At 40.7% G+C, this 16343-nt stretch overlaps 1 protein-coding gene across 6 annotated transcripts in view; it reads left to right on the plus strand.

Moving 5' to 3' along the window:
- The window catches only part of IMMP2L (inner mitochondrial membrane peptidase subunit 2), a 706765-nt gene that overhangs the window by 120756 nt on the left and 569666 nt on the right, over positions 1-16343 (plus strand). The window contains exon 5 of one of the 6 annotated variants that reach the window (XM_033088457.1): positions 15375-15750. The exons of the other annotated variants lie outside the window; for them this stretch is intronic. Coding sequence (XP_032944348.1) covers positions 15375-15408 — 34 coding nt within the window. The 3' untranslated portion in view covers positions 15409-15750. Of the gene's footprint in view, positions 1-15374; positions 15751-16343 lie in introns of those variants that run through there. 6 annotated transcript variants of the gene reach the window in all.

The following is a 16343-nucleotide window of genomic DNA, read 5'->3' on the forward strand; positions in this document are numbered from 1 at the left end:
GACTTGTAAGGGAGTCTGTGGAACGGCAGAAACAAGGAAGGAAGAGTTCATGCATGGTGGTAGTATGGAGAGAGGTTTGATCTTTGTCCCCTGTTTCTGGCACAGAACTTCTAAAACCCTTGGAATTTTCTCAGTGATGTGAGCATCTTTTGTTCTAATCTGATGACTCTTGGTGACCCCCAGATAGCTTTAGGAGGGAGCCGGTCACCAGAACACCAAGCCCTGACTGGAAGGAACTTTTAACTCCATCCCGCAACTCTGGGGAGGTGAGAAGGCCCGAAGATTCAGTAAATCACCAATGGCCAATGATTCAGTCAGTCACGCTGATGTAATGCATCCTCCATACAGCCGCATAAATGGCAGTCAGAGAGCTTCGGAGTTGGTGAGCACGCCCATGTGCTAGGAGGGTGGCACAGCCCAGTCCCAAGAGGACACAAGTCCTGTGCTTGAGACCCTCCCACACCTACGCTTTGTGCCTCCTCATCTGGCTGTTCGTTTGCACCATTTATAATAAACTGGTAATAGCGAGTCAAGTGTTTTCCAGAGTTTTGTGTGCCATTCAAGTTATTGACTCTTGTGGGAAAAGCCAATTGTGGAAACCCCCTGACTTTGTAGCCACATCAGACAGAAGTGTGGGTCACCAGGGGACCCGATACCTGTGGCTGACATTTGAAGTGAGGGCAGTGTTGTGGGACTGAGCCTTTAAACTTACAGAGTCTGCCACAAACTCTGGGGACCTAGGGTCAGGCGGAATTAAATTGTAGGACACCCAGCTGGTGTTAGAATTGGTTGGTGTCAGGTGGTAAAACACCTCTCATTTGGTGTCAGAAGTGGTGTGAGTAAAAACGGCTCAAGTATAATCAGGAGCACTGAATTAGAGGCTCAAAAATTCAAAGAGGGTGGTAAGGCTATCATAGGTTGAGGGGAAGTGAGGTCAGTGGTAAGGAATTTAAGACAACAGATGATGGAGTAAAAAGCTGTCAGATCTGATGCTTTAGGATCTATATCTGCAAATGCTGGGCTCATGGCAGAAAATTCTGTTTGTGGTAGCTTTTGCATTTTTCCAGGGTGCAGGAATTGGCCATTAAAATGTGTCTGAAAGAAGAGAAAGAGGCTTGACTGGTCCAGGTAACCTTTTTCCTGGTTAGCCAATCTATCCATTAGCACCGGTGCTTAAAGAATTAGAAATGTGTGATTAAGTAATTGCCCATGTGACTGTGGGGCCAAGAACGAGTCCTTGTCTGAGGCCCACCTGGGGTAACAGTCAACCAGAGAGAAAGTTCAGTTTACAGATGTGATAGGCCGGATACAAGTGAAATCAAGTTGGTAATCAAGAATTCATACATGCAAAACAAGGAGAGAATGGTGACACGAGCAGGGGAAAACGCTCTCTGGGTCTTCACTGCCAACCAGAAAAATTAGCCTGAGACGGAGGCAGTGCCTGTGGCGGGTCAAGGATAAGGGGCTGTGCTCAGTGCTGTGGGTCAGAACAGGGGGCAGGGACCCCCCCTCCAGTGCGGAGGCAACTGAAAGAGAGCGGTGGCCGTATTGCTGTGTGTTAAAGGGGCCTCTCCAGGTTTCCTCGAACTCACACTCTTACCTCACCACCTGCTGTTTAAATGTTTGCCATTTTTTGTTGGAAGGCTGAAGCTTTTCCCTTTAAAAAGCTTGGAGTTTTGCATCATCATCCTTGTATAAACCACCAATACAAGGCATTATCTACAACTTGTTAGTTTGGTGTATTAAAAAGAGGAAAAATTTAAGATACAAAGCAATATGAGTGTAGAATCCTTCTAGATTTAAATAATTTTTTTCCCTAATTGTCTAGTCTAGCCTTGTTCATACCCAATTTCTGCGTTTCCCTGAAAATAAGACCTACCTTGAAAATAAGTCCCAGTTAAGATCTCAGCCAGACGGATGCATTTACTATATTAGGACGACGTTCCAGAAGAAGATGACATGACTGTATTTGAACATAGATTGTTGTACATGAAAATAATAAGACGTCCCCTGAAAATAAGCCCTAATGGAGCAAAAATTACTGTAAGATCCAATCTTATTTTTGGGGAAACAGGGTTGTTCATATATTTTGGGATTCATTTTTATAAAATCTTTGAAATGCATAGTACCTTTTTAAAAAATTGTATTGGGAATATATTGGGGAACAGTGTGTTTCTCCAGGGTCCATCAGCTCCAGGTCATTGTCCTTCAGTTTAGTTGTGGAGGGCGCAGCTCAGCTCCAAGGCCAGTGGCCGTTGTCAATCTTTAGTTGCAGTGCACACAGCCCACCATCCAATGTGGGAATTGAACCGGCAACCTTGTTGTTGAGAGCTCGCGCTCTAACCAACTGAGCCATTAGGCCGCCCCTCTGGCAGCTCAGTGGCAGCTTGTTGTCTTCAATCTAGTTGTGGAGGGCGCAGCTCACTGACCCATATGGGAATCGAACCGGCAACCCTGTTGTTCAGAGCTCATGTTCTTAACCAACTGAGCCATCAGGTACTGGCATTTTTTTTAAGATGCAGTATTACTTCCCTTTTTGTTAAGGGAAGTAATTAACAAATTACTTCATTTGTTACTTCATTGTTGTAAAAAAAAATCATTTTTTTTAAGATGCAGTATTACTTCCCTTTTTGTACTTATATTTCATCATGTTATGAACAATTGAATTGTACAATTACAGCAACAAGAAGAGCTGGTAGTAAGTGTGGGAAGAAACCCTCCCCGTTTGGTGAGCGTACACCTCAGCGGGGCGGGAGGGTGTAGAAAAGCACGTGCACATTAGAGAGTGGTCCACAGAGCGTGCGGACTCCGTGTTTCCGGGGGATAGAAAGCATCAGCTCACTGCGCATCAGAGGAGATCTGCTACCCGTTTGTGATGCTCACAGACCCTCCACTTCCTCTAGTCCTGTGCTTTCTACAGATTCTGCAGTCCTTCGAGAACCTTTCATTAACCATAAGCCTTATGTTTAACCCATATTAACCATAAGCCTTATGTTTAATTATTAGTAAAAACGAACAAAATGGGACATATTAGTAATTGAAACCGATAATATAGTAGATAATAGACTTTCAAATAAAAGAAGACTCGAATTTGTAAGCAAAATATTTTTTTATGATAGTTGAGGATATTTTGGTAGTGATGGTAAAGATTGGTATTACAAATTGATGATCGAGCTCTGTTTTTCAGGCTTATCCTATAATTAGAGTTTTACCTCTCATAGTTCTGTGTGCATGCATTTGTCTGTGTTTCCTTTGTTTTAAAATGTGGTACTAAAAATACACAGATATTGAAATTTAGTTCCACTGCAGTCCCGTAATCTCCTCTTGTTTTGTTCTGTTGCTAAGTCAGAAATTCACATTTACTGGATTATTATCTATTGCCATGGAAATCGTTTTTGTTATATTTCAGTTTCACTACAGGAACAAGCAGCAGGAGCTAATGGACCATAAGAGGGAAATTTGTTGTTTAAACAATGATTATGTTTTCTATTTGGCTAACCTGAAAAGAGGAAGGTGCACTTCTTCTGTCACACAGCATGAGAAGGTAAATGGATGGGAGTCAGAGGTAGAATTCACCGTAAGAAATTTTACAACCATCTTGTGCGTCAGAAATAACATTACTGGCTCACAAGACAAAATTATAAAATGTGCCCACATCGAGCTATGTTTTATCAGGTAACAAAGGAGGGCCTTGTTATAGATTTGTTCCCCGGATGTAATCACTGAGCTGGAGTTTGGGATGCAAGATGTATGTCAGGGATCCACCTCTGTGATCAGAAGGGGAAGATGCAGGATTTGGTGAGGGAGAAGCCCCGCTGCCCTGCAGGCCTGGCAAAGCCCCAGCCAAGCCGGTGGGGGCTCTGGGGGCAGGATTGCCCTCAGCGTTGCCTCATGTCCTCTGTTCTGTCCGGGGTGTGGAATGCCCCGCTGGGGCTGGCTGCCCTCTGCAGTGGAGGCAGACGTTGAATTCTGCTGACCCCGAGGCTGTCTCTGAGCACACCCCCACGTGAAGGCAGTGAGCCAGTCCGTCCTTGAAGTGGGATGTGGGTGACCCCTCTTTCTGGCTGCACCGGTCTGCTCACTTCATGAATATCAGGCATTTTCTGCGATGATATCCTTCTGATAGTTATAATTGTCAGTGCATATCAACTTTAATCAGCCAAGTGTTTCATGAGAAATAAAAATTCACATTTTTTAGACATATCAGTGATAAAAGCCCTTTTAACATCTTTATTTTGTTTGCTTGAGTGCTTTTAGAATTATGTAGGCTGTATATTGTCTCTATCCTCAGCAGACTTCTTTGTTTGTTTGTTTGAAAAACTCGGCAGAATGTGGCCCTTCGTAGAACGTTAAGGGGAACAAATCTATAACAAGGCCCTCCTTTGTTACCCGATAAAACATAGCTTAATGGTGATTGGACGTTTATGACCAAACATTTTTAAAAAAACAAAAACTTTCTTTTTTACAATGATTTCAAACTTACAGGAACATTCCAAGAATAGGACAAAAACTCACATATGTTCATCACTCAAAATTGCGCTCTATTAACATTTTGTTATAACTGCCTTTTCATGGTCTGTTTTTTTCTGCTCTCTCCCCTTCCATCCCCCCTCTCTCTACCTCCCCTCCCTTTACCCTGTTGTTCCTTTATTCTCACACAGTATTTTGAAGATTTTTTTAATTTTTTTGGCTTGAAAGTAAAAGGTGCAGACATGATGCCTCAGAACTTCCTTAGTACGTTAATATTTCCTAGAACTAAGGGCGTTTCGCTCATAACCTCGATATAGCCATGCACAGAGGAAATTCACACTGCTAACATGTTTCCGTCTAATCCACAGACCCCATTCCTCATCCAGCAGTTGTCCCGGTGCCGTTCTTTATGGGTCCAGAATCCAGGGTCATGCCTGGCGTTTCCTTCTCCTGCCTCTTAGGTTTTTAGTTCGGAGCTGTTCCTTAGTCTTGCCTTATCTTTCATGATCTGGACATTTTTGAAGACTACAGCCCAGTTCTGCCTCACTGTTTGCATTTATCTGGTGTTTCCTCATGAATAGGTTCAGATGGTGTTGGGGGCAGAATTACCACAGAAGAGGTGCTGTGTTTGCAGTTCATCATGTTAAAAATGGTCTAGGCTCCTCTTACACTTTTCCTGCCTCAGCCTTGGAATTACTAAGGACTTCTGGTTCCTTTAAGGAAGCGTGACCTTTAGAAACCAAGATCTGGGGTCTAGAGGTGCTCGTTGCTATTGGGATAGCTTTGCTGCTAGGTCTCCTTACTGAATAAATCTAGGAAATACAGGTTTGCATGTACATATGTATACACTATATACACACACATTATCTATCTATCTATCTATCTATCTATCTATCATCTCACCTGTTTATATATTGAGCTATCTGTCTGAAAAATATGTTCACACTGATACCTCCAATTGCAAACCCAAACAGCAGAATATATCCTTCCTTCCCCCTTTCTATACTTCTAGTTTCCTTCTCCAGCACTGAAAATCCTGGTTCCCATCGTCCTTCATATGTTTACTTGTTTGCTCAGTTCCCAGTCTCTTAGCTATCTATGTGTGTCGCCTCCCGGCTTGGCTCCACTGTCTGCAACCTGCTCGTGAATATTTGGTCTTGGCCTTGCTGGCCATGCCAGCTAATCCCTGAGCCTCAAACAAGGGGAAGGGGCCTGACACTTCTTATCTAGCTCTGTTATTATTTTCTTTGGATATAAAGTGCTGTAGAGATTTGAAGTAGTTCCTCTGAGCAAGGAACATTTGGTATGGATGATATCAAAAAAGAAATTACTAAGTTAAAAATGGAATTATCTAGTATTTGAGTTTGTTCAATTATTATTCAAAGGTGTGAAGGACGGGGTTTTAGGGCTTAGCTTAAGATTCTGTTACACCGATGATAATAGCTCTGAGATGTGTGCTAGTCATTTCTAATATTAAAGATCATTTCTGAATAAGAAACCATCTATATTGTTAAGGCAGATCTTTCTTTGGTTTCTTTTGGATTTATTTCTTGGCAGCTCAATAAGCAATAGCTATTAGCAAAAACAATTGTTGAGCCTTGTTTATTGGTTTGCAATAATGAGAACAGTTATTGAGTCCAATAATTTCGTGCTTTTATTTTCAAGCCACAAAGTGTTCTTATTTTGTGATGATACCATGGAAAAGTAGCTTAAAAGCTAGTTTTGAAGGATCTGTAGCTTTGAAAGGTTATAATTTATAATGGAGGCATGGTGGTCAGAGGAAATGAGCCAAAGTTAAAAGCCTTTTCTGTGCCATTGCATCTGTAAGCATACTCAAAGTGTTCTGCACTTTCTGTCATAAAAAAGCCTCAAATCCTGTGGGTAAATGGTATCTGCAGGAGCCACATCTTTGCTGACAACAATTCTTTTATTCTATAGTGTTTGAACAAGAAATACAAATAATAGTATTTTTTCTTTTTGCAAGACAACATGTGGATGTACAGATTCTTTGGCTATTTTTGAATAAGTGCTTTGTGATATAAAAGTAAGATCAAATTTAAAATTAATGGACAGTAAGACAGAAACTCAAGGTGTTATCTTGGTGAAATCTCTTTCTTTTGCCTCAGTCGTGAGTCGGAGGGATTAGTTCTTCTTTTGGCGGGGTTGTTTTATGCCTAATTTTCCTTTGGAGGATAAAATATAATTACTTGTCAGCTTAAAGTTGGTGGCATAGATATTTTTGCAAATAGTTTGAAAGGTAGATCTTGACTGTAGAGCACGGGAGAACCAAGACTATGGGGAGAACAGGTGAAGAGCGGTGAACATGATTGTACAGGGAAGAGAAGTGAGTGAAGGCTCACTCCAGCCTTTTCCTTTAGACATGTTTTCATTTTCTCACGAGGCTTTTATGATTTCTTCTGTTTTTGTCTAAGGTACTTTTGTTGTTTCTTACTGCATTCCCTCTCTTTCTCTGTGCCTCTGTCTCTCAGATGCAAACTCACCGGCACGCAAATACACATGTATTCACACTTGAAATTTACCGTGTTTCCCTGAAAATAAGACCTGGCCAGACAATCAGCTCTAATGCGTCTTTTGGAGCAAAAATTAATATAAGACCCGGTCTTAGTCTACTATAATATAAGACCGGGCCTTATCTAAAATGATATAAGACTGGATCTTACATTAATTTTTGCTCCAAAAGACGCATTAGAGCTGATTGTCTGGCTAGGTCTTATTTTTGAGGACACACGGTTAAATAGGTGCTTAGAAATATTCCCAAATGGAGTCACACAGGGCCATTGTATGTAACTGGTGTGTGTTTTTGTGTATATGTATGTGTACACGCACATGCAGACACTCACCCTTTTTAAATAGCGAACCGATCAAAGTACTTGGCTTATTGTAGGTATTCGGCTCCCGTTTGTTAAGTGAACGAGTGAGTACGTGAGTCCAAAAGGAGAAGTAATAGTAGTAAGGACTGGAGCACACTGGGCGAAGGGAACAGCAGCTCTCACGGTGATGTCCGTTATGCCGCGGACATCTATTTCCTGTAGAGATGGCTAGTTACATCAGGTGATTTAGTGACCACCTGGAGCGGTTGTTAGCTGGAGTGCTTCTTTACCCCGCCTCCTTGCACCAACTTTTACTTCTGATTGGTAGGGGGCAGTTAGCTGAACTGAGCAAATGCTTCCCTGGAAAAGGTACGCCGTGTCATAGGTGAAGACCCCGAACTGGGTACAGGACTGGATGCTTGTACTTTCCCCTCGTTATTGCGGCTCATTTTCTGGCTTGTGACTGCCAAGTACCTCAGAGTGGAGTGAAATGACTTTTGTATGACAGAAACCATGACAAACCATCCAGGACATTTGCTTTTAAAAACAACAATAGAAAGACCCAGCATGCCCTCGTTACAACTTGAATATTTTATCCTTTGGAATGGTCCTGCTGGCCCTGTCGATGGAAGTGACCACTTGGCATCTTTCTGGAGCATCTGAATGTTTGGTCAGGGACCCATCTGGGCATGGGATCGTGCTCTGGGCCCTGGGCAGGATTTTGCACTGTTTTACTAATGTGCCTGCAATACTGAGAACAGGGCACTGCTTCCCCTGATACATTCCCGAGTGTCGACATGTTCCTCCTTTAGAGGCAGATTGCCGTATTTGAGAGAGCATGGCAGTGGAAATCCAAGATTTGGGCTACAGTTCAGACTGGGACACAACCTCTTGGTTCTCCTCCTCCCCTTCAGGTCTCTGCTCAGATGCCATCCTGTCACTAAGGTCTTCTTTAACCATCTAATTCAAAACTCCTACCTCCCACCCACTTGCTGTATTTTCCCATCAGCAGCACTTCACTTATTATATGTTTTGTTTGATTATTTTGTTTTATTATATGTTGACCCTGTAAGAAAAAGCTCCATGAGTGCAGGGCTGCTTCAGTCCTAGTGCATTGTGTGTAGAAGGCATTTAATTAATGTTTGTTGGTGAATGAGACCTTACAGAGTTCATCCAGTTTATCTAAGACTTCATTTTCTTAAGTGTAAAATAGAAGTACGAAGGTCTGACAGTTAAGTTCACGAATTTGTTGCAACAATGTTGCTAACTTTTTTTGATATCAAGGGGATTATTCATTATGGATTTGTACCAACTGGACAAACAGTTAACCAAGTGTGCTATTTGGAAGTGCTGAAAAGGATGTGTGAAAAAGTTAGACGACCTGAACTTTTCACCAACAATTCATGGCTCTTGTATCACGACAATGCATCAGCTCACGCGGCACTGTCTGTGAGGGAGTTTTTAGCCAGTCAACAAATAACACCCTCCCTACTCACCTGGTCTGGCCCCCAATGACTTTCTTTACCCGAAGAGAAAGGAAATATTGAAAGGCAGACATTTTGATGACATTCAGGACATCAGGGTAATAGGATGACAGCTCTGATGTCCATTCCAGAAAAAGAGTTCCAAAATTGCTTTGAAGGGTGGACTAAGGGCTGGTGTCGTGCACAGCTTCCCAAGGGGAGTGCTTGGAAGGTGACTGTAGTGATATATTCAGCTATGAGGTATGTAGTGCTTTTTCTAGGATGAGTTTGCGAACTTAATTGTCTGACCTCGTCTGTTTGTTGAATGACTCAAGTCCAGAAGAGCTGTTTGCATGGATTCAAGGGCAGTATTTTCAACCTGTGAGGCAGCTACGGTGGTTTGTGCAGTGTTGTCTAAGCGCCGGTTGACCGTAATACAAGCACCTGGGTGGTAGCGTAGTTTTCTGTATTCCCAGGTCTACTTATATGTGAATGAGGAGCTCAGATTTGTTCTCTCATTCTGGCAACTTGGAAAGTGGGTAGAAATTAGAACAACTTAATGTTTTTGACTGAGAATCAACTCAAATAATTTAGAGGAAAAGGTTCTGTTACTTTTTGTGAAGGGAACTGAGTTCAGTTTGTACTCTGAGGTTAGCAATTTCTGCCTGGTAATTTAAAAAATTTCTGATGACATGATACGATCTCAGTATATCAGAGATGAACCAGATGGCTCATTTCTAGACTAGTTTTACTGCTAATGAAAGGGCTCATTTTTTTCTCACACTCTCAAGAGTGAATGTATTTATTGCCAAAATATTCAATAGCTGGACAAACTAAATTGGTCCAGGAAAACCTAATTGGGTATTTTCCATATTGCATAACTCTGGTGCTCAAATGTAAGAGAGCCTGGGGAATAGCTATAACTAGAGGTATTGATTATAAGTGCTGCTTTTTAATAGCTGTGTATTAACTCAAGAAGTGAAATTATAAGAAACTAAATTTTTAAATAAAAATACAAATATAAACCAAACTAGTCCTTTCTCTTCCACTTAGGTGACTAGTGTTGCATTTATTACGTGCGGGGTGTCGCTGTCAGTCTGTGTGAGGTGGAATGCACAATGAGATTGCTCTTATGGTAACAAAAGATCATTGTCTTGCTGGAGCGTGTTCTAGTCGTCAATAAATATAGAATATGCTATTTCTGATTTTTCGAAGACTTTTAAGTACAGTCTCATTTGGAATGTAGAAGGTGTTTCTTTATAAAGTTTTAAAAACTCTCTTGGCAGGGCCTTGATCTGACAACTAATAACTATACCGTTGGATAAGTGTTCACAAAAAGACATATTACTGTGAAGTGCTTTCAAATTATTTAGGTGCAATAACAAAGGATCCCATTTTTTTCCTTGACAAATAAATTAGCGAAGATTTAATTCTTTCTTGTTAATTTGTGTTGAGGAATGTACACAGGAAAGTTTTTGGTGGCGCTCTTTTTACTGTCTTCTAATAATTCACTCTTGATTTTCATTTAGGTAATTCATGGTACTGAATTATCTGCAGGGAACAGTTGCCACCTGCAGTACATATGGATTTTCTTTTTTACCTAAACTTATGTAGATGTATAAATCCTGATATTTATGTTAGAAAAAATTTAACCAAGATCGTTTAGAAAGTTGTTCGTGAATGTTATTTCGTCTAAAAAATTCCAGACTTGAACTGACTTGCTAATTTTCTTGCTTAATCTTAAAATGAGTTGCTGTTTATTTGATGAGCAAATATTTCATAATAACATGTCAAACAGTTTTGTTACTTAGAGTTTGAAAATATGTGCCATTTTGACACCTCTGGAGTTTTTTCTTCTTGAAGGTGAAAGTTTTCTGATATGTATTGTTATTATTATTAATATTATTACTATTATTTGAGAAAATGACTGGCATTTGCACATGTCTTTCAGCATGGTTCCTTTCCACTATATTCACATGGTAAGGGAACTATTATTTGGCTCAATGAAATATCAACAGTGGTTTTCTGAGGTGCAGCAATCTAATGCGAGATTATTTTCAGGTGCAGTGTGACAAAATTTTATCTTACTGTGTAAGCATTATGGCCTACCTTATGATTTTGAAAATGAATTGTATTTAAATACGTAGAACAACTGTCATCCTGAGAAATAGATATATAGTTTATATTCTCTCATTAGACAAGTTCTTGGACTGGAATACGGATTTTCATTTACCTATCAGAGGCTGACATTATACATGGTGTTTTTACAGGAACTTTTTAATGTAAGGTTCATGAGAAGCTTTCAGTGAGGTTTTATTTTTAATTCTGGTCTTCTCTTACTGTGTACAGATGCCATATCTTGTTTTTCAGTTAATAAACAGCTCATATTCTACTCTTATTAGCCTTTTAGTAAATAGGATTCAAAATAGTCTCATGAGCTTTTAGATAAATATCATTTTAATTAAATATGCATAAATATGGAAAGATCTACTGGGTAACAGTGTCTGTAGTAATCATGATGTATTTTATATTAGTTTTTATTCTGATGACACTGTGTACCTATGTTTGGTCCAGAATAACTATACCATTAGCAGTCCGTACTAACCTGGTTTTTGTTTTTGTAAAACTCCCAAGTCTGTCAAGTAGGTGGCTTAAAATAATTTGATTTCAACTTTATCAGCGTGATAATGGTATTGATATTGTAGCTTCTCATGAACCAAGAAGTAAAGAACTCAGGTCCAATAACTCTTTGTGCTGATTCAGAAAATTGATTTTTTGCTTGCAGTATTTTTGTAAATATAGATGTTTTAGTACAATTGAATGTTATAAAAACTCTTCAGTGCAATTCTTCAGCCAGTCATTAAAACCATTATTAAGATATTGTAAAGATTATTAGTTAAGAAAAGAGCTTTAGAGATAGACCTGACTTCAGATTTCAGATTTACCACTTAAAACTAAGGAGGTCCTGGAATAACATTGTTTCCTTCAGCCTGGTTTCATCGTATCACTGATGGGGGCGGGGGAGGTTTTCAGCCTGGCGCACTGTGTGGAGTCCGCACGTTCTCCCCTCTCGGAGTGGTTTTCCTCTGGGGACTCTGGTGTCCTCCCATGTCCCAAAGATGGGCACGTGAAGAGCACTGGCGCGAGGGCATGTCCCCGTCTGAGGGGCTGCGCGGGTGAGTGGCCCTGCCGTGGAAGGGCGTCCTCTCCAGGCGGGGTCCTGCCTGGCGCCCTGTCACTGGCGGCCGGGATGGGCTCCGTTTGGTAAAAAGCCGTTTGGAAAAAAGTTCTCTTCCTTGTTTTTATTCGTCTTTCTTAAATGTGTGTATAGTTCACACCGATTTCAGTGTCTACTATTGGAAGTCCTTTGGTCTTTATGTCGAGGTTTGGTGGTGTTTTTTGTGACCAGACATATGCCATAGGAACTTAAGTCTCGTTTATATCAGACTCTTGGAAAAGTGGTTTCATTTTATGCCGTGTCGCTTCAACTCGGTTTCCAAGAGCCTCGCTGGGATGTTAAGTGAGTACTTACTGTACCACAATACCCTGGGTTATTATACTAATAATACCTGCCTCAGAGGATTGTTTTGAGAAATAACTGAGATCATATGACTTAGTAAGCACTAAATAACGTAGACTTTATTACCATAATAAAGGTCAGGAGCTCTTTTGGTCCTAAGTATATTTGATATTCTGAAAATTTTGTGTGTCAATTTTCGCACTTGTGACAATTTCAAACTGTTGACTAGGTGCATAAGTATGCTGAGCTGTAAGGTCTGTTTCTGGACAGGTGGAGGGCCAATATAACCAGCACATTGAAACATATTACACAGTTGACATTTAATAAAATTGAATTGAATTTGCATAACTTCAACTTGTATAAGATGATTGTCATGCAATTTTGCTTATTTTCTGATAATAATTGTTCTATGTTATCTGCCAAACTAAACTGTGAACAAAAATTAATTAAAAATTATTTTTCAGCTTCCTCTATAAAGTATGTAAATTTTTTTATTTTTAACCACTAAGTCTATTCAGTAATGTTTGTTGGATTTTAACGTGATGTATTTTTTTATGGGTACCCCCTACTCTCCTTGATTTTAACAGTACAATGGATAAATAAAACAATTAACTATTCATGGACGAATGACAAAATTAATTGTGGTGTAGTCATACAATATATAGTAGTATGCTAGTAAGACATATTTATATATGTGGATATGAAACTGTATATATATATATAGAAAATGTAGTAGAGTTCATAGCAAATTGCTTATAGAATCACTTCTAGAGAAAGGATTGGGAGAGTTGAGAGTGTATATCAAATAGAATTTTGTGATTACAAGCAAGCTACACTGAGAGATTAAGCAAAAAAAGAGGGATTTAGTGTATAAAGTGTGGACATACACAGAATTGAAAACAGACTTGAGTAAGGAGGCCTCAGGAAGCACAGAAACAGCTCAGAGAGGCAAGAGGCAGAAATTTCGAGCAGCTTCTGTGCCAAGAGTGGGGTGTGGGCGCCATGTGACAGCCCTCCTGGAATGACACAGAGATGGGGAAGGCTGCTCCCCAAAGAAAAGGGTGCTGGGCACGCAAAGCTTCACACACTTTTATCATAGAGAGATGTTTCCCCTTATTTTACACAGAGGGTGCCCAAAAAATGTATACACATTTTAAGAAAGGAAAATACTGTATTAAAATTGTAATACTCAACATATACTGGTAACAAAAGATGAATGCAAGTCATGTGTATACATTTTTTGGCACCACTGGTATATCTTTTAAAAAGTAGCTTTATTGAGATTTAATCCATACACCATATGATCCATCTATTTGAAGTGTATAATTCAGTGACTTAGTATATTCACCGAGTTGTGCATTTATCAGCATAATCACTTTTAAAACATTTTCATGCCCCTCTGCCATGGCCTGGGCAGCCAGGAAGGCTTGGCCTGAGGGGGAAGGGCGAGGAGATTGAGAAAAGACGCAGAGACGGGAAAGCTGGGATCCGGAGGTCCACCGTCCTCGGATGGTGGGGCAGTGGCACAGTCTTTATTTCACACAGGGTTTATATGCAGTGTTAGAACAATTGTCTATACAAACAAGTATTAGCAGAACAAGCAGGTATCAGTAGAACATTCTGTTCTGTGTATTGGTAAGTTTGTATGTTTGTGGCTGTATTCGTGTTATCTTGTATTTTCTGGGCAGATGCTGAGGCGCGGCTTCCCTTGGGAATGGCCTGGCAGCCGCAAGGCCCTTGTCAGCTCAGGGCCCGCTCCCTACACCCCTCCCCCCAAGGAACCCTTAGCCATCACCCCCGGTCCCTGCTCCCCTCGGCCCCTAGCAACCATTCATCTGATGTCTGTCTCCGTAGATTTCCCTATTCTGAATATTTCATAGAAATGCAATTATAAAATATGTCGTTTTATGTGACTGACTTTTTTGCTTAGCACAATATTTTCAAGGTTCATGTTTGTGGCATGTATTAGGTTGGTGCCAAAGTCATTGCGGTTTTTGCAATTATTTTTAACCTTTTAAACCGCAATGACTTTTACACCAAGCTAATATTAGTATTTTACTATTTTTTTTATGGCTGAATAATATTCCTTTGTTTGTATATGTCGCATTTAATTTATCCACTCATCTGTTGATGGACATTCAGATTGTTTCCACCTTTTGGTTATTACAATTAATGCTGCTGTGAACATTCATGCACAAATTTTTGTTTAATGGCTGTTTTCAGTTCTCTTGGGTATACAGCTAGGAGTGAAATCGCTGGATCATATGGTAACTCGTATATTTAAGCATTTGAGGAACTGCCAAACTGTTTTTCAGAGGTGGCTGCACATTTTACCTTCTCACCAGCAGTAGAGGGAGGTTTCCATTTCTCCACACCCCCACCAGCACGTTAAAGGACTTTTTGTTATAGCTGTCCCGGCGGGTGTGATTTAGGTTTGCATTTACCTGATGAATAATGGCCTTGACTATTTCTTATATGCTTATTGGCTGTATCTGTGTTTTAAAGTATTAAGATTGGTTTTTCTTTTGTTTTTAAACTTTCGTAATTTGTATTTTTAACTAAAAACACGTCAGATTTGTCCATTCTTTTCTTGCCATGACTCTTCATTCTCTATAATTTTAGGTAAATGTTTAACACAGAGTTAATTACTCCTCATTTCTCTGTGAGCTGAGAATTACACCCATAAAATCATTGGGGCTTAGAGAAGGTAAATAATTTTCTCCAGGTTGCAGAGCTAGTCAGTGGCGCAGGACTTGAATCCAGGCCATTTTACATCTAGAGCCTGGTTTCTTAGACATGACACTACAGTGCATCTTAAGTCATATATGTTCTCAAGTTCACTGTATTACTATTGCTGCTGCCGCTGCTATTTTGTTTTACCTGCCCTTGTGATCTCATAGAAATTAAATTTCAAAGAGACGTCACAGTTCCTCCACATGTGGGGAATCACAGTTTCACCACATGTGGGGAATCTGTCCACAGGTTTGCGAGGGCCTGGTTGTTTTGCCAGGATTGTATACTGTTTTCAGTCTATGTGAGAATCATCCCAGCTGCTGGTTAAAACTGTGTGTTTCCGGGCTTTCCCCTCAGTTTCATGAAGGAGCCAGATGAGTACCAGGCCTAGGAAACACTGTTTTCAGCAAGTGGAGCCAATGCCACCCTTTGGTGGCAGACATCTCACTGCCTCACAAGGCAGTCGTTTCGTTTGATGCTTTTTCATCCGTACCTTCTATCATTTGATCCGTCTCTCCTCTCCACAGCGACGCTCAACAAGCCTGTTTCCTTTGATGCTTGGCAAACAGGTCTCCAGGTGCAGACAGGACTGTTAGTCTCATTTCCATCCTGGAAGTCCTGCCGAGTTCATCATTCAGTTAAGACTTGTGCTCGGCACCTCCCAAGTAGGTGGGAGACTGCAGCACCCTGCTCGGCAGAGGCAGAACTGGAGGGCGTTTGAAGCATTCACCAAAAGTAGTCACGTCTTCTTGATAGATCACAGTATCATCTTTGGACATAATCGGATGGGAACGTTTCATATCTTCTCTGAGAACAGAAGCCTAGTCCTACTGATAGCAGCTTTACCTGGTTTCACGTGGGAAGTTGCCTGAACTCTTATCAGATGCTGCGTCTCATGTCTTTGCACAGGTGATGACCCCTCACCCCCACACTTTGTTTTCTCACTTGGGTTGTCAAGCTAGGAGAGAATACTGTTAAAGGGTCACCCTCGTTCAGGCCCTTTTAGCTTTTGATTTACGACCAAAGGCATTTTACTTGTGCCGTTACTTGCCTGACTCTCAGGATTTGACTTTGGCTTTCACTTGATAAGAACTGTATGGATGGCCTTCTTGCCTTATTACTGAAGAAAATGCAAGGAGCTTGCTGGTAAGTTGTGCCCGCGGGAGCTGTGCTGTTTAGATCCAAGGACAGTGATAACGTGGGGATAGCACAGACTTGGAAAAGCTCGGGTTGTGGAACTAAGTCTTGTCGTTTTTTTCCCCCTAAGAAGTAGATTCTGTCACCAAGTTCTGTACCTTTTTCTTAGTCATTCTCCTAGGATGCTCT

Source organism: Rhinolophus ferrumequinum, chromosome 20 (genome assembly GCF_004115265.2).
Source record: "Rhinolophus ferrumequinum isolate MPI-CBG mRhiFer1 chromosome 20, mRhiFer1_v1.p, whole genome shotgun sequence".
Classification (NCBI taxonomy): Eukaryota; Metazoa; Chordata; class Mammalia; order Chiroptera; family Rhinolophidae; genus Rhinolophus; species Rhinolophus ferrumequinum.